The sequence below is a fragment of the Camellia sinensis genome, chromosome 6 (genome assembly GCF_055761805.1).
Source record: "Camellia sinensis isolate YWXY chromosome 6, ASM5576180v1, whole genome shotgun sequence".
NCBI lineage: Eukaryota > Viridiplantae > Streptophyta > Magnoliopsida > Ericales > Theaceae > Camellia > Camellia sinensis.
The window spans coordinates 85,371,012-85,396,476 of record NC_138966.1 but is presented as its reverse complement, the minus strand read 5'-3'; the positions used below and the strand labels follow the sequence as shown (position 1 = coordinate 85,396,476).

General features: G+C 41.1%; 1 protein-coding gene across 1 annotated transcript; it reads left to right on the top strand.

Moving 5' to 3' along the window:
• Positions 1-23,052: 23,052 nt before the first annotated feature.
• LOC145792320 (protein MAINTENANCE OF MERISTEMS-like) lies at positions 23,053-24,655 on the top strand. The gene is made up of 3 exons (XM_082873076.1): positions 23,053-23,589; positions 23,839-24,000; positions 24,088-24,655. The coding sequence occupies exons 1-3, from the start codon at positions 23,140-23,142 to the stop codon at positions 24,619-24,621; spliced, it is 1,146 nt and encodes a 381-aa protein (XP_082729202.1). The 5' UTR covers positions 23,053-23,139; the 3' UTR covers positions 24,622-24,655.
• Positions 24,656-25,465: the final 810 nt, after the last annotated feature.

The following is a 25,465-nucleotide window of genomic DNA, read 5'->3' as shown; positions in this document are numbered from 1 at the left end:
GTATGTACGGTTCATTTGAAGCTGGTGCAACCAGACAATATTATATGTACGGTTCATTTGTAGTTGGTGCAACCAGACGATATTGTATGTACGGTTCATTTAGAGGAATTCCAGGTAAGATCATTCCTGTCCTTTGAACACCTTGCTTTGGTTAGAAGCATTCAGGTACGCCCGGTGCTTACACCATACCATGTTTTGGTTAGAAGCATTTGGGTACGCCCGATGCTTACACCACACCTTGCTTTGGTTAAAAGCATTGGGTTGTGTGCCCGATGTTTATACCACTCCTTTGGTTAGAAGCATTTGGATCGTTCGTCCGACGCTTATACCATCTCTCTAGTTAGAAGCGTTTAGGACGTGTGTCTGATGCTTATACCACCTTGTTTTGGTTAGAAACACTTGGGTTGCGTACCCGATGTTTATACCACCTTTCTGGTTAGAAGCGTTTGGAACGTGGTTCGACACTTATACCTCTCTGTTTTGGTTAGAAACATTGGAACGTGCTCTGATGTTTATACCACTCTCCAGAGTTTGCACCGCTCTCTTTTCCCTTTCGTGCGTGGCGCGTTAGGATGTTTTGGTTAAATGTATCTGGACGGATTCTAATGCTTGTGTCGTTCTTTGTTTTGGTTGCATAACAGTGGGATGCATTTCACTTGTTATGATTGCTTCTTTCCTCGCGTGTGCCACGCATTGGGGTCTTGCTTGCCGCCTCGGGTGCGCCCGACGGTTGTTGTTCTTTACCTTTTTGTGTGAGGCGCAGTTAAGATTGCATACTTTTCTTACATCCTTTCTGCATGAGATGTAGTTTGGTTCGTGTTAACTTGCTTGTGTACGAGTTTGCTGTAGCATTTCTTTGCATAACGTTTGCATCTAGATGTTTCATTACAACCCTCATTGCATGATCATATGTTATGTTCGGCATCGTGCATATCATTTGCATCTTACCCCAGCCTGCGGGTGCATGTATATTGTTATATTGAATGTTTGTCTAAGTCTTCGGCATTGTCAAAAATAGGTCGTCTCTGGGCTTTGACATTCACTCCCGTCATTTCATGATTTTCGAGTTCTGTCAAAAAGGGACAACTGTAGACACCCCATTTTTGGCCGTCCTCAAGACTTGGATGTTCTCGCAGGTACATCCAGTGACGAGTCTGATTGCTCGTCGAGCGCTCGAACTCCGCGGCGAAGCGCCCCAGGTTTGATCTTTCCAAACCCTGCATCAGTTCTATCTCATTTTTGGACCATGTTTTGGTCCTTTTAGAATGCTGCTTTTAGAGCACTGCCGGCCATGGACTTTGGCCTACCGGCCATCAGTGATGGCCAGCTGGCCACCAGTTTTTCAGTTGATATTTTTTGATATTTTTTTGACAGCTGTTTGCACAGATTGGAGCATCTGCTTGCACGTGGATGGTTGGATCTTTGCAAGAGGATTTTGTATCTTCTTTATATAGAGGCCTTCCTCTTGCATGCAAAGGGTTACAAATTTTTGTGAGCAAAATTTCTGTCTCTCTAGAATTCTCTCTCTCTCTCTATATATATATATATATACATATATATATATATATATTGTGCTTGAAAGTGGGAATTCTCTACACATTTGCACTAGCACCCTTAGCCAAACACCTTCATCTTGGAGTTGAGGTTCTTGGAGGCCTTGTTTGAGCTCCTAAGGTTGGTTTTAGCTCAGAGTTGTGGCTGTTTTGTTGCTGTGCTTCAAAGGTAAAGCTTATCTCTTTTAAAGCTTTGTTTTAATTGATTGCTCGACCATCTCTTTACACTACTTTGACCTAGTTTTTCAACCATAAAAAACTCTGTTTTTAAGGTTTTAAAATAATGGTTTGAACCTTGTTGAGTTAGGGGGGTTGTCTCCTCTTTTGCTCTTTGGCTTGTGAAGCCTTTTGTGCCTTTTTTTAAGCTTTCAAAACAACTTGTTTTTGGCCTTTTAACCACTGAATTTCAGGAGAATTTCAGTGGTAAAAAGTGTGTTTTGAGGTTCAAAATAGGAGGTAGTGGCCTCCCCTCCTTGTGTCTTGTTTGCATATGTAGATGGCCTAGCATGTGAGCATGTTTTTCTACCTATTTGTGACTTGATCTTAGCATGTTTTTGCCACTGATTTAGCATGCTTTAGCTCTATTTTGAGCCTTCTTGGTCATATGAGTCCTGTTATGCATGGTTGTAGTGTAAATGGTTTCACTAGCTTTGTGTTTCAAGACCTCTAACATGTTTTGCATGTGTTGATTGCATGTTGTAGCATCATTTAGCATGTGATTTCAGTGTTTATAGCTCTGTCACACTCTCACTTATTTCACTCTTTCATTGCTTTTGAGAGTAGTGCTTTGAGCCTTGTTTGTGGCCTAACATGTGAGCATGTTTTTCTTGCCTTTTGTGCTTCAATTTCAGCATGTTGCAGTCACTATTTTGACATGTTTAAGCTCTGTCCAGAGCTGGTTTGGTCAGTTGAGCTTGGTATTGCATGCTCCTAGTGTAGTGTTCTTCACTAGTCTTGATGCTTTTGGCTCTTAACATGTTGTGCATGTGTTGCTTGCATGTTTTAGTATCATTTTTCATGCCATTTCAGCACTGAAATTCTGCAACCTCCCTCATTTCTTCATTTTCCCATTTGTTTTGAGGGTTGGTTAACCTTATGATTGTGTTTAAGCTTGACAGAGCTTGTGCTCAATGGCTTTAACTCTCTTATGAGGGTTCTTCCTAGCCAAAGGCATGGTCTCTCTCATGTCTTAAACCATTCTTTGGTTGACCCCTCTCTCATTAGAGGACACTCCCCTTGGACAAATTAACTAAAGAATGGCTTGGTAATGCTAAAATGAGTAAACAAGAATTGGACAAGTAAAACATGACCAAGATAAGCATATTTGTTTGCATTGCATGTGTTCAATCGGACGCTATATTGAACACAAGGTAGATTGGTCCATTTCATACTCAAAGTGATGAAATGAGCCAATCTCCTTTGTCTCCATCACCCTTGATCATGCATGATAGGGTGGTGGTCCTTTGAGTCTTGTTTTTGTGCATTATTGAAAGTGTACAATTTGGATCTTTGGCCATCATGCATTGAAAATGCTTGATTGGTGGTTTTGGATCCAAGAATGCCACTCCTTTGATGATTTGAGATGATAAGGAGGGGCATGGTACAAACATATCCTTGGAAAACCCTCAATTTTCCTCTGTCTGTGCTTTGTTGCAGTGTGGCAATTCAGCACACCAGTGGATGGCACTGGTACATTGATGGCTGGCAGTGCTTCATCATTGGCCGGCAGATGGCCGACAGCAAATACTCATGGCCGGCAGGCCACTGGTGCATTCCTCAGCATTGGTTTGGTAAGGTGGAGCAGAAAGTTCTTGGAGCAACCCTGCAAACAGAGCCTCTTAAGAGCAAACCAGAAAGGCTTTTCGGGGCAAAAGCCGAGTGCATGCATATTTTATTTCCAAAGCAGAGCTGAAGCAGTGTAGTTAATGCTTTACATGTCTAGTTAACATGGTTTTGTAATTTAATTAAGTAGCTTAGCTTAGCTATTTCTTTATTTTGATTTGTAATAATTAGTCTAATTAGTTTAATTAGATTAGTTTGATTAGCTTAGCTTAAAGTAGCTTAGCTAATTATTCATTCGGACCCTCCTTCGTGAGGGCATAATATTGTAATGAGTGTGCGTGCGTGTATGCATGTCTTCCAACCCCACGTCTTTCTCCCTTTTACTTAACCGCTTTCAATGGTTAGTTTAGGGTCATTTTTCAATTAGCATACCTTACACTTGCATGTTTGCATCATTCATTTGTCTTGCATGCATCGAGGCTCGGCGCATTATTCAAATTGCATTGTATTTCAATACTTATTTGAATACGTGTATCAAATCGTTGCATTCATATGCCATCTTAGATAGCCGAGTCTATTTAGTTGTATTATTGCATGTGTTGCATTAGGCATCTTAACATAGTTAGGATCATGCATTGTTTCTAACTAGTTTTTTTTTTTTTTTTTTTTGTTTTGGCTCGGAGTACTCGGTGAGTTTTTACGCTTTAGCATACTTGCATGAGTGTGAGTGTTGCCATGATAGCATGCTTGCCATGAGGCTATGTGCTTAAGTGATTAACTGCATGAGTGCCTGTGGATGAAGGCTTGATTACTTGAATTGGAACAGTTCGATGATTGTGAGTTTTAAGCCTACTTTGCGAAGTGGCAAAATCATGTTTTAAGCCCACCCGAGGGTGGCAAATCCGCGTTTCAGCCCACTTGAGAGTGGCACTTTCAAACCATTTGCAAAAACAAACATGAGTCGATTTGTTCCAAGTCTTACGATTTAGTCTATACTTGTATGTGTGCATCACATAGTAAAGTTAGCTAAATAACTGGAATAAGAACACATGTGTTTATAAAACAACATACCATGCTTAGTAGAGGTCGATCCTTTGATCGAGCGAGTGGGGTGGCTCATTTCATGACCTTCCCCTCTCGTACTCACGTTCCTGAACCGAGGCAACTTTGGTGATGACGGACACGTGGCCTTTGGCACGAGTCAGAGTTTCTTAAATTTCTCAAAAACAAAATATTTAGGTGGCGACTCTGTAATCTGGCAAAGCAATCCATTTTTTGCACTTTTTTGATTCAAAATCAGTTTTCTAAAATGATTTACCGGATTGGACTCTTTGGTGTTTATCAGTCTTACATTGCACTTTGTGAGATTAGATTCAGAACCGTGACAGGAGTCCGAACTGTAGGACCAATTCGCGCCTCTCCGAAAGTGGGGTGCGCGAAGAAGGTCGAGTCTATAGGATTGCACACACACACACACACACATTCATTATGTGAGCTCTCATGTTTGTCTTTGAGTTATGTATTCTTATGTCGCTTATGCTCATTTATTGATGTTTACCTGATTTGCTCATGGATATTGTGCTTCATATTGTCAAAATTGTGAGTTTGCAGGCTTCATGTTTTGTGGATTATCTAATCTTAGTATCACATTCTTGTTATTGTTCTAATCCCTTCTTGTTTCAGGTCCTACTTGACAATATGAGTTGTTTTTAACTGCTCAGAACGGTGCATTTTGCCTTTGGTGTTTTTTCTTACCCACTCGAGTGGCAACTATAGCTCTCGAGTGTCTTTTTCCATCATCTAGTACTTTTGTAAAGTACACGAGATTCTGGGAGCTTGTTTTTTGCGCTCGAGCGTCACGTTCATCGCTCAAGCAGTGAGACGCGCCTTGGTGTGTACGCTCGAGCGTTGAATACCCCGCTCAAGCGGTGAGCCCTAGCATATATTTCTCAACCCGTCATTTTAGGCACATTTTTTCCCTCTCCTTTCGCATCTGTCTTTCTTTTGCTTGCTTAGGGCTTCATTAGCTACTAATTTGGATTGTGCTTTGGTGATTTCTTCTTCCATCTTCACCTCTGGTTCGCATCTGGTAAGTTTCTCACCCCCAATTTTTCTCTCTCTCTCTCTCTCTCTCTCTCTCTGTGTCTGTGTTGGAATTTGGTTTTGTTTGTGCCTTAGTCTCTGTTTTCTTTTTGTTCTTATTCTAGTCTCTGTTTTCTTTTTGTTCTTATTCTTCACTAGTTCTCACCCTTCCACAGAGGGTTCCTAGTCTAGTAAGTATTTTTGTTTGGGGTTTGGTTTGTTCTTGTCTTCACCGTGTTTTGTCTTTTCTCAGTTTGTCCATTGCAGTTACTCATTCTGTGTAGGCTTGGAATTCGCTATCTGTGCCTTTCAGTTATACATGGTTTGGTTATAGTTTTTGTTTTCTTGGATTTTTTTGGCTTTGCTTTGTTCTGCTTTGGATTTTACTGTTATAGGCTTGTGCTACCTAATGCTTGGTTACTAATGACATTCCTTGTTTTCTACTGTTTTTGTTATTATTGGTTTTGTTCCTACTGATTGGTGTTACTAATGGTTTTTCTGCCCTAATTGTTTTGTTTTTTTTTTTTTTTTTTTTGGGTTTAGTTTTGGGGGGAAGGGGGGTGTTCTGTCTGGTTAGTGTTGGTTTCATTATTGGGTTTACCATGTCTATCTCTAAATGTCCCAAGTCCATTGCAAACCGGCCCCAGTATAACTCTAGTTGTTTCCCTTCCTCTGACAAAGCCAAAAATTTTAGGGAAGCCTACATCTCTTGGACCGTCCATCTTGAGCATAATGTCCATGCCCCTTCATAGTCTTCTTCTCAGTATTTGGAGCAACTTTTGAAGGAAAAGTTTCAAATTTTTCATTGCCCTTATCTTGTGAACTAGAATCCTTGAAATTCGGCTTCTTTTTCTTTAATTTTTTTTGAAACTGTTTGGTAAGCATCGCTGTCATTTCAGACTCTAGATCAACTCAACCTCGGGGGTCTTAGTAGTCTCATGAGCACTGGTAAAAGCCACACTATCTTTTTATTTTTTCTTGAAAATCTGGTGGGCTTCATAAGTCTGCAAGTTTCCAACCAACTGATTAAGCTTGAAGTTCTCAACATCCTAAGCTTCTTCAATAGCTGTCACTTTTGATTGGAACCTCTTGGGTAAAGACCTCAAAATTTTTCCAACTTTCGATTTCGGGATTTTTTCATTGAGAGTGAAATAGGAATTCATGATGTCACTAAGTTTAGCATAAAAATCATCAAATGTCTCATCATCACGCATAAAAAGAGTTTCAAAAGAGGAGGTGAGGCGTTGAAGTTTTGAACGTTTAACGGCAGTAGTGCCCTCGTGAATAGTTTCAAGAATGTCCCAACTCTCTTTTGTTACCTCACATAGGCAAATACGATAAAACTCTTTTGGTGTGACAAAGCAAAAGAGGGAATTGAGAGCTTTACTATTCCAACTCGAGTTTTGATAATCGATTGCGTCCCATCTATTGAGTGGTTTGGGGATATCAGCACCATCAATGGTGACAATAGGTCACTCCACCCATAGAGCACATAGTGCAAAACTTTCTCGTAAATAGATTTTAAAAATGCCCTCATACGAGCTTTCCAATAAGAATAGTTTGTACCATTAAGTAACGAAGGTCTATGGGTCGAGTTACTTTTGTGAATTAAATCCATATCACAAATCACACAAAATCACACTCCTGTAGTTTTGAGAAAAACAAAGAGTGGCCTACTATTTCCTTCACTAGGCGTCAAAATCTGGATTGGGTTCACTAGTTTTATTGTAATATTGAGGGGGTTGATGATATAGGTCCTTTCTTTAAAACCTAGGTTTGGTCAAAAGAAATTTTTGTCGACCAGGACCTCATTTGTTCACTCATTGGCATTGGGCCGATTTATAACGTTTGTTTCCCTTTCTTTGTTCGCCCCGATTGTGACTTCAACGTGGTGGCCACTGAATTGTGTGGTACACCTCGAACTTGGATCTAGGGTGCCCTCATCAAACAGTATGAACTTCTTCCCAAATTTAGGTTGCTTAACCTCATAGTTTGCGCCAATTTAATTGTCACCACCCATAGCTTCGAAATCAACCAAGACCAAGGGTATACCTTGTACTGCATTGATCGTCTGTTGCCCATCAATATTGCCAGTCTTATCCTCCACAAAATGATTGTAGTTATTGGGAACAAACAATTAGGGTTGTCCTATGGTTGTTTAATCAACCGTCTCTTGTCCAAACTTGAGGTCCCAGTCTTCGAGGAAGATGAGTATGCAACTCCAATTAAACCTTTTACTAAGAAAATGGGTTCTTAGAGTCGGTTACATGTTAAGAGGGAGTCATCTAGGGTGGGTCCTTCTTCTATAGGTGATAATGATCTTCTGGCAGAGGAAGCCGAGATTGATGCCGCAGCGACCGATGTAGAGGAGCCTGATATCCCTCAACAGACCATCTGTGGCTAGCTTCGCCGCTTTGAGCAGTCCATGACTCAGCGGTTGGATCATTTGGATGCTTGTTTGGAAGCCTTCGATGGTTGGCTTGGGCATCTTGAGCAGTCAGCCGCATAGACTACTCTCCAGCTTGATCAGATTCTCTTTTTGCTTTAGTTGCATCAGCCTCATCTATCGCCGCCAGACCATTGATTGTGTTTTATCTCTTGGACAGTATTTTTTTTCCTCCTGGATTGTTTTGTTTTTCTGTTTTTATTACTATTTGGCTGGGTTATCTCATTCTTGTTTTTTGTTGTCTCTCGGACAAAAAGGGGAGTATTGGTTCATTGGTTTTGCTGGATATATTATTACTGGACTATACACACTTTTGTTGGTTGCTGGACTCACACACTTTGACTTGTCTTTTGATTTCATAATGGATTATATTGGAATAGTTGGATTTGGATATATTTTAGTTTGTCTTTTGATTTGATAATGGATTAGATTAGAATAGTTGGATTTGGATATATTTTAACTTATTTCTCTATGTTTGTTTTACTATCCAATTTCCATAATTTTGGTTTGTGTGGTGTTTGCACAGGTATTTTGGTAACTGGTTTGTCAGAAGGGTTGATTTGTAGCATTTTTGTTTGTTAGGTAGTGTGTCTAGAGCATGTGCGTGTTTAGAAAAAATTGTTAGAAAGTTTTGTCTAGGAATTGACAAAGGGAGAGATTGTTAGGTCCCTACTTGTTGCCAATTCCGCGAACAAGCTTTACTTAATTGAGTTATAATTTTTCCTTTGTTTTTGGTCTTCTCGCTCGAGTGGGAAAAGTTGCGCTTGAGTAGAGATATCACACCCTCAGAAGTTTGGCTTGTCTACAAAACTACTGGGAGGTCTGTTTTTACGATCGAGCGTAAGTTCCAGCGCTCGAGCGTAGACTCGGTTTTGTCACATGCATTTTAGTGACACCGCTTGAGCGGCAAGTGCTGTGCTTGAGCGGGAATCGCGGATCTGTTCACTATAAAAGCAGTGGTTTAGTCCGTTTTTAGGGCAACTGCTTCCAGATCTTCTATGAGGGTTCTAGGGTTTTCTTTTGGGGCTATTTTGCTAGTTTGCTTTGATGTTTGATTGAGTATTAAACTCATAGTTTGACAAGCATACATCAAAGAGTTGTTTGAGTGTTCTACTTCAAGAGTGTTCTTCTTCGGTGGAATCTGGAGATTTAAGCGTGGAGTATTCAAATGAGTTCGAAGCTGTGCGCAGTCGTTGATTCGACATGAATGTTGTGGATTCAACATTAATTTGATCAATTCCGAGACAAAGGTTGCGGTGAAAGAGATATAGATTGTCAAAGATAAATTGACAGAGTTTGGGTAATTTCTTTGGTAAATTAGTATTCTTTCTTTCTTTCGTGGTGGATTGATTAGTGGCGTTTTGCCTGTGGTTTTTTAATCACAATTGGAGGTGCTTCAATTGTGATTTTTCTACGTTAAAATCGATTGTGTTGATTTATTGATTTTGAAGCAACAATCTAAATCAATTTCGTATGTACTAAATGATTTAGATTGTTTGTTTTAATTGTTTGGGTATTGTTGCAATTAATCTTGAACTGAATCACGAATCACTTAGGTTTTTTTAATTTGCATAAGTATGAGCATCATCGAAGGACCAAAATAAAAAGTAAATTACCATAACACATGCAATATCATACCAAGACATGATCATATACTAATAAGCATATTCATGAAGACAAGTGCATAAAACACCAATGCAAAACTAAATTTTCAGATTTAGTACCATTTAAAAATTAACGTCAAAAGGACCATTTCAGATTTTTCCTAAGCCTAGCCTTCCTATGGTTCGTAAAGAATTTCATCTAGTTTTCAGAACATTTCTAGGAAATGAAATAGCTTTTCTAGATTTTTAGTTATTTAAGAAACACTCCAGCGCTGTCTAGATTTGTCGACCGTTACAAAAATTGGATTTTCTTACAAACCGCTCACTGTTTCTCAATGAAACCAATTTTTCGTGAAAGCTAACTCTTTAAGGAAAATTTTGACATAAAACCGAGGTCAAGGAAATGTTTCTACATTTTTCTTGAATTTTCACAAGTTGGCTGAAAAATTGGTTCTTTGAGCACAAAGCTTGAAATAAGGGAGAAGGTAAGAAAAGAGGGTAACCAACCAAGGATAATTTTTCACTTGTTTTATGATAAAAACATGCTAAATAGTATATATTAAACTCAGAAATTTAGATTGAAGGCATCCCTTTAGAAATTATGGGAGATAGGTGTAGAAAGAGATAGGTGTAGAAAATATAGTTTTGCATCAATTTAGAGAAAACACAAGGTGGAATAAGGCTCAATTCTTTTCAATTTAACACAAGAATACCATTACAACACATTTGAAAATATTATTTTACACCTCTAATAACATGTATTTGAAAAAGGAAAATAAAAGAGAGAGTTGTGTTGTAGCTTACTTGTTGCCTAGTTGAAGAGTTTTCATAAAGGTTCTTCTCTTCTTCTCTTCTTCTCTTCTCTACCACCAAAGCTCTCTCTCTCTCTCTCTCTCTCAATTGAATATGTAAGTGTGTGAGTGTGTTTTGTGCTCAAAAGTGTAAAGAGAATTGGTGTATTTATAGCGAAAAAAGAATGGTGAAAAGTCCAAAATGACCTTAGTTCCAATTCAATTGAATAGGCTTGGATTTAGTTAGGATGGAATGGAATGTATGATGATTAGAGCCTTAATCACACCTTTAAACATGATCTAGTTAATGTTTTGATTAATCCAAGTTGAATTGGTTACAAGTACAATATATATATATATATATATATATATATATATATATATATATATATATATCAATATCTAATCATATTTTTACCCTAGGTCAATTTTTCTTCCCTAAATCAAGCAATTTGTCCCCAAAAGGACATCACATATATATATATATGCATAGCATAGCCGGCCTTGGGGAGTGGATTTGAGGGGATTTCTTTTGATTATTTGTGTACAATATGAAGATATTTTGTGTACAAAATTATTTAGTTAAGAAAGGTACAAGTACATATATAATAGTAATAACTTGGGGTCAATTTGTAATTTGATTAAATGTGAGGGCTTTGGCTTTAATTTATGAATGTGAGCATTTAATTAAGTGTAGTATTTAATTTATTTAAGGTCTAGAATTTTAATTCGGTTAAAGTTTCATTGTTTTGAATTAAACGGCGAATTGTACTGAGAACCGGAAACCTAGGGTTTATGTGTGAAAAATATACTTTGAATTAATTATTATTAGGGTTTTAGAAATGGTTCTTGAGTTCCTGGGTTCAATTTAGGGTTTGCGAGTTTTTGATTGGCGCATGTTTTTGGTTCTAGGGTTAAAATTGCAACTAATTAAGAAATTAAGGGACTACAAAGAAATAATTTAAAGTAAGGGTTAAAGGAAATATTGCAAAGATCAGGGGCCTTACACAGTACATTTGTAATCAAATTGTATCTTTTCTTAAATCAATTTTATGATGACCTCTTAATGGTATTTTATTTCATGTTTGTTGCTATACTCATATTTTAAATCTAATTGTGAAAGAAGCTACGAGTCAATATGATGATTCTATAACAACAATAAAAAATGCAAGTATTACAATTAATAGTTCTGCTAAATGATTTGATGTGTATAGGAATTATGTCAACAAGAACAAAAGAAATATAAAAAATTACCTTTAGATGTAGAAATCAGGTGAAATTAAACATATAATATGTAAAATGTAGCTTTAAAACAAAGAAACATTGTACATTTATTTTTGGGAAAATTATATTAAACTCCCTCAAACTATCAATTATTTACACTTTACCTCCCTAATGTTTTAAACCCAATAATTACCCTCTCAAACTATTTGAATTTGAACATTAGTCCTTCTGTTAGTCATCTGTTAGATATTTGGATGAAAAATTGTCATGTGTTATGCATATGATGATTATATTAAATTTTATAGCCAAATTACCCTATTTTATCTTTTGTAAAATATATATCATCTGCATAGCACATGACAATTTGTCATTCAAATATCTAACAAGTGACTAACAGAAATTAAGGATTCATGTTGATTTAGATGCTATCACAAAGCGCAACCCAGATGAATTGTCCAACTCCAATGATTGATGAATAATTTTTTTTAGTATGTAATTTTGTAATATTTTTATTTTTACGTTGAGGTGGAATATAATACAAATTATTAGTAGGCTTATAGGTACTAACCTAGTTGGAATGTATTTGACTTACAATGATGCAATTTATAGCGATTCTGGTTTAGATCCAACCTATTTGATGTTTTGGATTCAGGTTTTATTGTTGTGTATGGTTGTTCATGTCCTATTTTATTTAACACTTCATTGAGTTGGTTATCGTTGTGTTTTGGTTGTGTTTGGAACAGGTCGGGAGTTAGTTTTTCAAAATAGTTGTTGCCCAAATTTGGGTTTCTTCTCTCGAGCAACACTTCCTACGCTCGAGCGGTCTTTATGAACTTTAAGTGCTTTTGCAGGTCTGCAAAACTTCTAGGAGTTGGTATTCTTCACTCGAGCGATCCTTTTTGTGCTCGAGCAATGCTTGCTTGAGCGGCGCTTCTTGTGCTCGAGCGTGGGTCTTTTGTCTGCAAAACTTCTAGGAGTTTGTATTTTTGGATCAAGCGATAGACTTCTTCGCTCGAGCGGTCACATCTTTTGTGCCGGACGCTTAAGCGACATATCTTGCGATCGAGCGACCTACGCGTATATCAGTTCGTAAAGTCACTTTTTTCACCTTTCTCTCTCTCTAAACATTTCAAAACCCTATTTTCTCTCTTACTCTTTCTCTAAAACTCATCTATTCCACTCAAATCCGCCTAGATCCGTCGATCTTTTCACCCGTGTCCTTTTGTTAAAACGATAGAGCTCGACAAGGACGTCATTCTAATCGAAGCAAAATCGATTTTCAACAACTTTGAGTTTCTTACTCTCTCTTTCTCTCTTTCTCTTGTGTTCTAGCTTGAGATAGGGATATCTCCACGCTTTCTTATGATTTTTAACTTAGTAATTTATGTTATGAAACAATAATGTGATTTGGGGAAATTTTTGAAACAAACCTAGGGTTTTGGGTTAAAGATCAAAAGAATGGTTTTTAAATGGATTAGTGGGAATGATTATGGTATTGAAAATAAAGTAGAGTTACGATGAAGTTGTTGATTTTGATACTCGGGATTGATTTTGAAAGAAAAGGGGTTTTGCCCTAAATGTCTCAAATGTTGATTTTATATAAATAATGAATTGATATTGTAAATATGAAATTGGGTTCGTATTGAGGAGGATGCTGGAGTTGGGTATGCATAATCACTCATATCTTGAAATTTGGAAAGTTTATCTTTATTGATAATTGTTTATCTGTTTAGAAATATCTATTTTGGGTTATCAGTGGAGGATAGCTATGATTGTTGTAGAAATTGCATGAGAATTAGGAGAATTGAAACTATTTTCTCATTCATTTGCATCAAGCATTATCTTACACTTATACATTGGAAATGTTTATCGTTTTGAGAAAAATGGGTGAATTTGGGAAGTGTGTATTGTCTTGTTGAAATAAGTTGGCCTGAGTGCCCATAATGAAAGTCCTAAAAATCGCGCGTATACATGGGTGCCGATCCTGTGGGCGAAATTTCTATGAAATGGTAATAGTAGTGCTTGTATAGCCTACGTTTACATGGGTGCTGTTTTATGGTTTCTCAGAGACAAAATTTTCTTGAAAGGTTGTATTTGTTTTGAAGTTCCCAGAGTGTGATTCACTGTCTTGATTTCATTTGTAAAGGAAATGATTTATGAATTATGATATTAACTTGGCATTGCATAATTTTGGAAAGAGATATAAAATGTTTTGACACAAGCATTGCACATGCATTCACCTTAGAGCGTTGTTAAGATTCATATACTGCGTTGGATTATTTTTACTAGGCTTTGGCTCACCCGATGTGGGAAAAAAACATTTTAGGTGCTGATGATATGTCTTCGCCAAGGCAATAACTTGGGAGGACTTAGAGCAAGGGCTTCATTTTGTTGATTGTTGTATATATTTTGTACAAACCAAGGGCCTTTAGTTGTATTGGACTCAAATCTACGTTTGTTATAACTAAGCACCATCTTGGGAAGTTATAAGCCTTTAGGGCATTTTTTATTTGTTTAACTTTCATCATATTTCCTTATTATGTGACATATGCTATAGATTCAAGGTTGGGCTTGTGAATGTATATCAGCATATGGTACTCTTTTGTAAAACATAATTGGAAACAAATGGAAGATAATTATTTTATCATTGTTGTCACTTATTGATATTGTGGATGGGTTATTGTATTTATTTCGAGGCGTTGCAACTTTGTATTAGAGCTTACTGGGTTTGAATTCTTTGGGTATGTGGGAAGTGGTTTTTACCACAATAGGTTTATCTCGCTTGATGGAGATGTTTGTATGTTTGGTATGCTATGTGATAACATGCTTATGTGATTATATGGGTATGAGATTTAATTTCTAGGAAATTGATTGGGTCTACGAGTTTCTAGAAGTCCTATTAGAAGAGCACTTGATCACTGCTATTTCTAATTAGAACTCTGGCAATGTCATGGGACGATCATTATCTAGGAAGGAAATTCGTATGTGTTTGTGTGACTACGTGCTTATATTGAGTGAATTATCTATTATCCATTGCATTAGGACACGAGTGAGTTAGCTTTGGCACATTATGAATGTGCTAATCTCTTTTGTTATATTCATTAGGATGTCAAGACGTGGACGTGGTGGTGGTGGTAGGCATGGTAGGCCTAGATGGCATGAGGTGCCGTTACTGGATGAAATTTCGGCAGAGGAAGAAGGTTGAGGATCAGGCTTTTTTTCAAAGTAGCTGGGTCAATGATTAGGGACTATGGATGCCTTGTAGAGGTGGCGGCTCATCTAGAGACCGTGGTTAAGGTAAAGGAAGCGTGTATGAGGGGCTTTAAGAGGAGTTAGGAGGTTCAGAGTGAGGCATGGGATAGTAAGAGACAGAGGGGTTCCACCCTACAGCAGTCCCAAGGAGCACAGTCTAGATCCACCTTTTCTGTGCTGAGTTCGGGTACATAGAGAGGTAGTCATAGAGGTTTCACTTGTTTTAAGTATGGCTAGTTGGGTTACAAGTCTCCAGCTTGCTCGCAGAGAGGTGGAAGGCAACAGTCTACACCGTCTTTAGCTCGTTCTCAAAGTCAAAGTCAGGAGAGAGGGCAGCTGCTTACCTGTTATCAGTGTAGGCAGTCAGGGCATATGAAGATGTTTTGCCCTTAGTTGGGTGGCACACCTGGTGCTTCTGGTTTGAGACAGACATATAGTCATCAGCCTACCCAATTAGTTTAGGCCTCGAGAGCCAATCAAAGAGCCTCCTCGGCACAGTCAATGCTTCATGCTTATGCTCCGAGGGCTGAGCAGGTAGAACAGAGACCTATAGGATGTGTGTATGCTGTTACCACACCAAACTTAGTACTAGCGCCTTCGGTAGTGAGAGGTACTTTCTTGTTATAAAATTATATTGCCAACGTGTTGATTGATACAGGTGCATCCAATTATTTTATCTCGTCTGCATTTGCATCGACATTGGGGTTAGAAGTGGCTTGGTTAGCATCTCCACTCATGGTAGAGTCACCTATTGGTGGTAAAGTTATTTTGGACAAGAGGTGTCAAGGTTATGATATAGAGGTTTCTTGTCGCCGACTTCTTTTTTCATTTGCATTAATTAATATGTCGAGCTTTGATGCTATATTGGGTATGAACTGGTGTAGACGTCCCCAAACGCCCCGGGAGGGTGAGTCCCGTTCTGTTCGTTTTGGGTTCACTACAGTTCGGACTCTCAAATTGTCACGGTTCTTAATCTGAACCAAAGAGTCCAAATCCGGCAAATCGTTTTGAGAAAACAGATTTTTAGAAAAGAAGTGCCAAACATGGACTGCTTTGCCAGATACAGAGTCGCCACCTAAATATTTTATTTTGGGAAATTTAGGAAACCCAGACTCGGTGCCAAAGGCCACGTGTCCGTCATCACCAAAGTTGTCTCGGCTCGGGAACTTGGGTACGATTGGGGAAGGTCAGCTATGAGCACCCCCTCTCGCTTGATCAAAGATCGGCCCCTACTAACCGTGATATCTTGTTTTGAAAGCATTATGTATTCCTATTCCGGTTATTAGCCTAGAATTACTATGTTATGCACACAGCAAACAAGTATAGACTAGATCGCCTAATTTGGAACAAAACATTGCATATCCGTTTGTTTGGAAAATGGTTTGCTACTCGCGAGTAGGCTAAAATACGGATTTCAACGAGTTATCCCAACTCAAACAATCTAACCTTCACCCACAGGCATTCAAGTAGTTCATCAAATAAGCATCTAGCCTCATGGTAATCATGCTATCATGTTAACGTTCACACTCATGTGAGATGCTAAAGCATAAAGAGCTCACCTAGTACTCCATGCCAAAACAAGAACATGTTAGCAATCATGCATGATCCAAGTCCATGTTTAAATGCCTAATGCAACGCATACGGAATGTCACTAGAGTAGGCTCAGCTAGCCTATAAATGACATGTGAAAATGCACAAGTAGTATGTATTCAAGTTAGATTTGAAATACTTATGCAGTTAGTATGATGCGCCGAGCCTGGTGCATGCAATACTAATGAATGATGCACGCATGCATAGCATAAGGTATGCTGAAGTAAACGTGTCCTAATACTAACCATCAAAAGCAGGTAAGTAAAAGGGAGAAAGAATTGGGGGTTGGAAGACATGCACACACGCACCCACACTTATTACAAATTTGCCCTCGCTCGGAGGGACCGAAAGAATAATACAAGTTAATTAACCTACAAGCTAATTAAATATTACAGACTAATTAATTAATTAACAAATTAACTAATCTAATGAAAGCAGTAAATGGCCTCGAGAAGAGGGCCCAATGCAATGCGCGCTCGGCTCCGCTCGGAAAGTCACTGCCATGCACAAGTTGCCTCTGCTTTGACTGTTCTGCTTCTCTGAAAATTGCACAACTCCCAAGGTTGCTTCTCTGAGTGTTGTGGAACACCACCGGCTGAGGGAATTGGTCACCGGCCATGGGAATGGGATTATCGGCCAAATCTTATGCTCTCGGCCAAACATGTTTTGCTGGTCGGCACCCAACACTGCCGGCCGGCCAATTCTTCCTGCTGAAACCTGCAGCTGACAGCAGCAGAGGACAGAACTTGGCATGGCAATGCATTTCAAGCAATGGATGCACCAATCACACCCCTTATCATATGTATGACTCAAAGGAGGATGGGCCTCGATTCTCGAACCACCAATCGCGTATTTCCATGCATGATGGCCCAAAGAATCAAGTGTGCATTTCGATTTCAAATGAAATGCAATGCACATAAACAAACAAAGGGGCTTTCAACCTCTATCATGGCTTGATGAAGAGGTGAAGCATGCATGCCAATGCAATGCAATCCTAAGCATGTGAGTCTAAGTGTGCAATATGGGCATGCAAGCAAGTAATGCAAAGATGCAACTAACCAAGCATGCAAAGTGTAACAACAACATGCACACATGCAAGGTGCAATATGGACAACATGTTAGATACAAAGCATGCCAAATGCAACAACACAAAAGTGTGCAACAATGTGTCATGAGCCAAGTATCTACATATATAAGCATGCATGCAAACATGGCTTAAAACTTTAAACATCAAAAAGTAACTCTCAAGCACACTTAAGAGGATGCAATCATGGACAAAATGGCATGCACCTTAAGCTTTGAAATTGCATAGAAAAGAGGTGCTAAATAACTAATCAAAGCAAGCAAAGCATGTAATTGGTCCAAGGACCTAAAGCATGATCATATGACACATGAAGCAAATGACCAAAATAGATCAAAACAGTCCTAAATCATGTTAAGACAAGTCCTAAAAACCACCTAGATGGCATCTAAATGATCTACACATGGAGGCATACACAATGACCAAACATGGAGCATAGGACACAACCTCTCAAGGCATCAAGGAGGCATCAAAGGCAAGCATACAAGCATGTCATGGGGACTGAAATGATGCCATAAGTGGTGCCAAACCACTAAAATAAATCAAACAATGCATACTCAACACTTCACATAGTTAAAGCCTACAAGCTAACAATGCAAAGGAGCTATGCAATACATGTTATGGTTGACCAAAACAACCAAAAAAAGACCTTAAACATGGCAAAACAAGTACAAAAGCTTCACAAAGCTAGGCCAAAAGCATGCTTGAACAAGGGTTAAAACCTAGATGCATGTTAAGGCTACAATATGGCATTACATGACATGTATGCTAAACAAGCAAGGTGTGTCCAAACCAACTAAAAACAGAGGCATATTATGACATAATAAGCATGAAAATCAACTAAGGCATGGCCAACACACACTTAGACTAGATGCTCCCTCAAGAGGCAAAAAAGGGCCCTTCTCAAGGACAACAAGGAGAGGGGGTGGCCCTCTCCTTCCTAGGACCTCAAGGCACCATCCTCATCACTAAAATCCCTCAAGATTTCAGTGGTGAGGAGGCCCGAACACAATGGTCCCGGAGCTCAACCAAAATGGCACAAAATGGAGCCTTTCAAGGCTTGAGAGGGATCAAACCACCCCAAAGCTTAAAGAAACCTTAACCAACTATTTAGAGCACTAAAAAATAGAACTTTTATATGTTATACATAAAGCTCAAAAATAGGTGCAAGGTAGGCAAAAATGCAATGCAAAAATGGGGAATAAAGGGACAAGTTTCTTACCCTTGTAGGCCCTCTTCACCAATGGTGAACCAGCTGGTTCTTCAAGCTCAAACCAGCTCCACAACTCTAAAAACAACCCTCAAGGGCCTCAGCTCCAAGAAAAGGTGTAATGGTGGGTGTTTGTGTGCAAAACTAAGGCAAAAACACTCACAAAACAAAGAGAGAGAGAGATATAAAGATGGAGGACGTATGAACCCTAACCCTAAAACTCAAAACCCTCTGAAAATTCTGTCTAAGTTGTCTAACCTCTAAAAGAGGGAGAGGAGGCCTCCTCTTATAGAGCTTCAATCTTGTAAGCTTACAGGACAAGCTAGCTAAGAGGGAAATCCCTCCATACACGTGTATGGAGGGGAGCCAAGTGCATGCCAGCTGCATGAAAATATCTGCAAAAGCAGATGCACAATAGTCGGCCGGCCAAAAATGCAATTGACCAAAAAAAGATAGCCGGCCAGCTATCTATAGTGCGGGCCGGCCAAACATTTGGCCGGTGGCAACAAAAACACAGCCGGTGGCCTCAAGCCATGGCCGGCGATGTGTGGGGATGGCTTACAAGCCATTCCCTGCCCCTCCAAGGAAAAACGCAAGTGTTTGGTGCAAAACCAAACACAAAACAGTCGAGTCGAGAGGTCTTGAGGCAAGGCGCGTAGCCGAGACCTCCGGGAACTCAAGACGAACACAAACATGGATGATCACCGAGTGTTCAAGCGGTGACGTCCAAGTCTTGAGGACGGTCAAAAAATGGGGTGTTTATAGTTGCCCCTCTTTGACAGAACTCGAAAGTCATAACAATGACGGGAGTGAATGTCAAAGCCCAGAGACGACCCATTTTTGACAAGGTCGAAGACTTAGACAAGCATGCAAGACAAACAAGATATGCGCCCGAAGGCAGGGGCAAAATGCAAGACAATGCACAAAGCCGAACATAGCTTATGATCATGCAAAGAAAACTGTAACGAAGCATAATAATGCAACAGTTTTAAGCTAGCATACACCAAACTACACTACAATGCAGAAAGGATGTAAGAGAATTATGCAATTTTCAACTACGTTTCACGCGGAGAATACAATACCTGTCCGGCTCGTCTGGTTGCACCAGCCTCAAATGAACCGTACATACAATATCGTACCTGCAAAGAAAGCAACTTAACAGGTACGATATCATTAGCAACATGCATAACATGCAAAATGATATGCAATATATACAAAACTATGTATAAACAATGCAAATGAAAATGCAATGCAATTGAATCATGATCAAATCCTGAGCGGTTCAAAACCACACAAATGTCAAATAGATTGATGGAGGTAATAAGTCCGTCTACCATAGAAAAGGTCACACAAAACTATGAGTGATGTAGACGGACACAAGAACAAGTAATTGGGTGGAATGACATAAGTGGGGAAGTGACCCGCTAACGAAAGACCAATGATCCTAATGCTGGATGTAAAAATTACACTACAATGTAATATGTACAACGGATATGGCATGCAACCAAACCAAATCTTGCCTAGGAAAGGCATGGACACAAACAAACCACGTCTAACATAGAACGGTCATACAGAACTATGAGTGTATAGACGTGAAAAGTATGGGCACATACCAATCCAAGCTCAACAAGGAAAGGCGCAAACCCTAGATGGAGGTGATGCAATGAATGAATACAAGCTACGATGCAATATATACAATATGCAGTGGATGGGATGGATACAGTGGATTAAGGCCTACGGGCAAACCGTATCTTGCCTAGGAAAGGCATGGACACAAACAAACCACGTCTAACATAGAACGGTCATACAGAACTATGAGTGTATAGACGTGAAAAGTATGGGCACATACCAGACCAAGCTCAACAAGGAAAGGTGCAAACCCTAGATGGAGGTGATGCAATGAATGCATGCAAGCTACAATGCAACATGCACTGGAATGGAATATAGTGGATTAAGGCCTACAGCCAAACTGTATCTTGCCTAGGAAAGGCATGGACACAAACAAACCACGTCTAACATAGAACGGTCATACAGAACTATGAGTGTATAGACGTGAAAAGTATGGGCACATACCAGACCAAGCTCAACAAGGAAAGGCGCAAAACCCTAGATGGAAGTGATGCAATGAATGCATGCAAGCTATAATGCAATATCTACGATATGCAATGGAATGGCTATATTCACAGTGAAATGCATGACATATGCAATATATTACAATGAAATACATGACATATGCAATACTTACAATGATGCATGACATATGCATGTTGTTGTTTTTTGTTTTTTTGGTTTTGTTTGAAATGCATGTTGATGCGTGCTGATGTAAACGCGTGACAACGCACGTCTTGTGATATGCATGACAATGCAAATGATCTTGAATGTGCGACCACGCGTATCGCTCGAAATGCTTATGAACTCGAATGCGCGACGACGCGCATCGCTTGAAATGCATGATAATGCATGTGAACTTGAATATGCGACGACGCGAGTCGCTTGAAATACATGTACAATGCAATTTACCAAAAGTCGTTAGGGCACGACAAACACCGAAGGACTTGAACCTTCAGAGGATTTAAGGTCTCCTAGACCGAGCATATTTAAGGTCTCGCCAGACCATAGCGAATGCATAACAATGCAAGCATGACAATGCGAGATAAGTGCGTATGGCAATGCGTGATAGAGAAGATGCATGACAAATCATATTTGTGAATTTGAATGCGCGATGACGCGAGCCGCTTGAAATGCATGACAGTGCACATGATCTGTGCATATCAATGCACCAAAGGTCTTGCACCTTCCGAGGATTTAAGGTCTCCTAGACCGAGCGTATTTAAGGTCTCACCAGACCATGACGAATGCATAACAATGCAAGCATAATGACGTATAACTCAACACGTGTTCGCAAAACAATGCGTGTGGGGCAACTTTCGAATCTTAAAAGAGACAAAAGGATACAAAAAGGATACACCTTGCACATATTCGAGTGCCATGCATAGAAGACACGGTCCGAGGTCAAAACGGAGGCCGGTTGAGCTTCGGAAAGGCATTGTCTTGCACTATCTTGAGCAGTAAATACCCCAAACTATACATCTGACCCAAAAAAAGGTTATTGGAGGCTCACTGGCCATCAGGGGAGGTCACCGGCCATTAAAACATCTCACCGGCCAAATATTTGGCCGACCGGCCAAAAATGTAGCCGACCAGACAAATGTTGCTGAATCGGGGCAGTTTTGACTTTTCGCCTTGGGTCTTTTAAAATAGGGTTTCAAACCCTATTTTCTTACTTCCCTCTAGCCGAAATTTCATCCCCTCTCTCTCTAGAGTATTTTCCTCTCTCCCATTCGTCGCTTTCCTCGGTTTTAGGGCCCATTTAGTTGTTTGGTTCGCGAAGTTCATCGCGTTTCGAACATTTTCATCCGATCGAAACTTCGTTTCGGTGTAGTTTTTTCGATTTCCGCCTCTTGGGGTTTGTTTCCCCCAAGTTTTCCTTGATTTCCGTGCCCTTTTCATTTTTCGACTTTTTCGGCCATCTTCCGCCCTCTCGGGGTTGACTTTTTTAGTTGACCTTTCGTATTCTCATCCGGTTTCCACTTTCCCGGTCATTTTCACACCACCTTTGACATGGCGGATGATATTCCACGGGGCGGGACTCCCCCGGATCACGAGGTGGACCCAGAGGCCGAGCTCCTTCCCTTGAGCGTCCGTCCGTTCGACCCGGCAACCTACAAGCCGGCGGTTCACGTGCTTCCTCCCGACGGACTTCGTCAGTTCCGGAGTTTTACGAGAGGCGTGCTATCAGAGCTCCTTCTGCGCGAGCCAGAGTCACACCTATCATACGGCGCTTCCGAGGTATATTCTTCCCCGTTTCGTTTTTCGCAATGTAGAACACTTAACTGTCATAGTTGATTTTGTTCTTTAACTGCTTAACCCAGATACATCGATACATTGTATGTTGTAGTTGACTGTGAATACACTTGCACTCGATATCCGTTTGAATCTGAACACGTGCACACACACTACATTTGCCCTGAACCGCTCAAACACACTGGTACGTCACATGTTGTAGTTCACTGCGAGCATACCAGCACTCGGTACCTATTTGAATCTGAACACGTGCACACACGCTATATCTGTATTGGACCACTCAAACACACTGGCACATCACATGTTGTAGTTTACTGCGAGCATACCGGCACTCGGTACCTATTTGAATCTGAACACGTGCACACACGCTATATTGCCACCAATTCTGAATACTCTTCAAAACTGTACATTTTATATTCTTCGCAACTATTTGCTTTTGAACAGGGAGATTCCCATACTGTCCGCGGGTATGGGAATATCGCCGCCAGGGATTGGTACATGGAGCTACCTGATGCAGTTTGGCACATCGTGGATTAGGCCGGCTTCGGCGCATTCTGCAGAGGACTCTCCCGGCTTACTACGAGCAGGCCCCTCTTTGCCGCTCTAGTGGAGAGGTGGTGGGGCACCATCGACTCTTTCCACTTTTCTGTCGCGGGAGACATGACGATGACTCCCTATGATTTCTCGATGCTCACCGGCATCGGGGTAGGCGGTGATCCGATCCCTTTCGACACAGACATGGACGAGTGGGAGGCCGCTCAGATCTACTTGCTTGGCGAGGTGCTGCCTCTCGCGCGTCCTAGCCTCGTCAGGTATTCATGGTTCGAGGTCCAGTTCAGAGTTCAGCCGGCCTTAGTTGAGGAGGCTCCGATGACCCAGGAAGCGGTGGAGCGCTATGCACGCGGCTTCCTCATGTTTCTGTTGGGGACGACTATCTTCGCCGATTGGGCGAACACCGTGCCCCTCTGTTTGTTGAGCGCACTGGTGGACATCACACGGATTCTGCGCTTTGACTGGGGTGGCGCTGCTCTAGCCACTCTATATGGATACATGAGCTCAGCCTCCCGTTGCAGCGGGCAGTTACTCGGGCGTTACTGGCGAGCTTGGGAGGTATATCTCTTTCTCTGTTTTACATTTCTGCCTTTCATTTTCTGTACTCTGTACACTGCACACACTGCGGTCTGCTTCACACTAAATGTACACTGCACACACGGCGCACATATACCCTACTTTACACTGACTGTACACTGCACACACTGTACACTCTCCACAATACACTGCACAATACACGGTTCTGCAATTTCTGCTTTATTCTGTATTCTGCTTTATCTGATAATTCTACTGGTATTTGCTCTGCAGTTGTGGGTCTACGCCTACTTTCCGAGACTCGCCCCAGTGCCAGACGTGGAGACCCCTCTCGTCGTTCTGTTCTCGCGCCGCTTTGACGTGAGGTGCGTGCGGAGGCCCCGGGAGATGTTTATCTTTTTCCGCCGCTACTTCGACACCATCACCCCCGCAGAGGTATGTTCAACTTTTAGAGTTTTGTTTGGCTTGGCTTTACACTGTATTTTCAATAACAGTAGATAACAAACTGCATGTCATGTACAGATCACTTGGCAGCCTTGGGCTCCATTGCCTGCGATGATTCGAGATCGATTTGCTGGTGCAGAGGAGACTGCACGTTTCAGGATTTTGCTGGAGGGCCCGGTCTGTCGGGCTTGGTACCTGGGTGAGCGTTTCCTACGCCAGACCTTGGGTTTGCCGAAGCAGATAGTTCCGGGTCCGCCTCTTACCCACATGAGGGACACCGAGAGGTGCACTGCCAAGGAGATGGCCGATTACACGATCGGCTGGGAAGCGGAGGGCTTTAGGGGCGAGGGTGACTACTCAGAGTACGTTCGGACGTACATTATGCGGCCTCTGAGCGGTGGCCGTCGAGTTGAGGGAGAGAGGCCCGCGGCGCCGGCAGCTAGGGCAGGAGCGGGGGCTGGGGCAGGAGCATCGAGGAGAGCTCGGGTCCACGGTAGGGTTGGAGTTCAGAGAGGACCGGGGGGGTGGCTGGCCTGCACTGTCCACTTCACTGACGTACAGAGAGCAGGGTGGGGCGACCTACCAGATCCCCTTTGCTCCTCCTCCGGCTGACCACGAGTTGGTCGGTTTCCATGACTTGCCTCCGGTATGTATTACTACATTTTATGCATCTTGTATTGGCATTTCATTTCAGTTTATTTGATATTCCGCAGAATACTGATGCCTTTGATACTTTTGCAGGCTTCTTCCGAGTATACCCGGTAGTCCTTGGAACTGAATGCCTCCATGATGAGGATGTTGCAACGGACTTTCGACCTCCTGGCCCTCTACAGTATTCCGGTATGTTCTTCTGATCACGGTCTCAAACCATACACATAAGCTGCTTCACATAATCTGGTGCACAACACAACACTTGATAAGCTGCTCACGGCATTCATACACTGTACTCATACACTACATTCTGCACTGATAAACTGCTCACGGCATTCCACACTGTACTCATACACTGCATTCTGCACTGATAAACTGCTCACGGCATTTGCACACTGTACTCATACACTGCATTCTGCACTGATAAATTGCTCATGGCATTCGCACACTGTACTCATACACTGCATTCTACACTGATAAACTGCTCACGGCATTCACACACTGTACTCATACACTGCATTCTGCACTGATAAATTGCTCACGGCATACTGATGCGTTTGCCTCTTATACTTTTCAGCCTCCTTTCCAGATTCCCACTGTGGGAGGTGTTCCAGCCAGGCCTTCTGTTCCTGCCGGAGGAGATGGAGAAGGCAGAGTATTCCCCCGCACCAAGGCGGGGCGCACTCACGTCGGGAGTAGCTCGCGGGCTCTAGTCCCTGATGATGATGACGAGGAGTCAGAGGCGGAGGCGGAGGCAGAGTCGTCGGAGGAGGAGATCGGAGATGGCTCGGACTTGGGCTCAGAT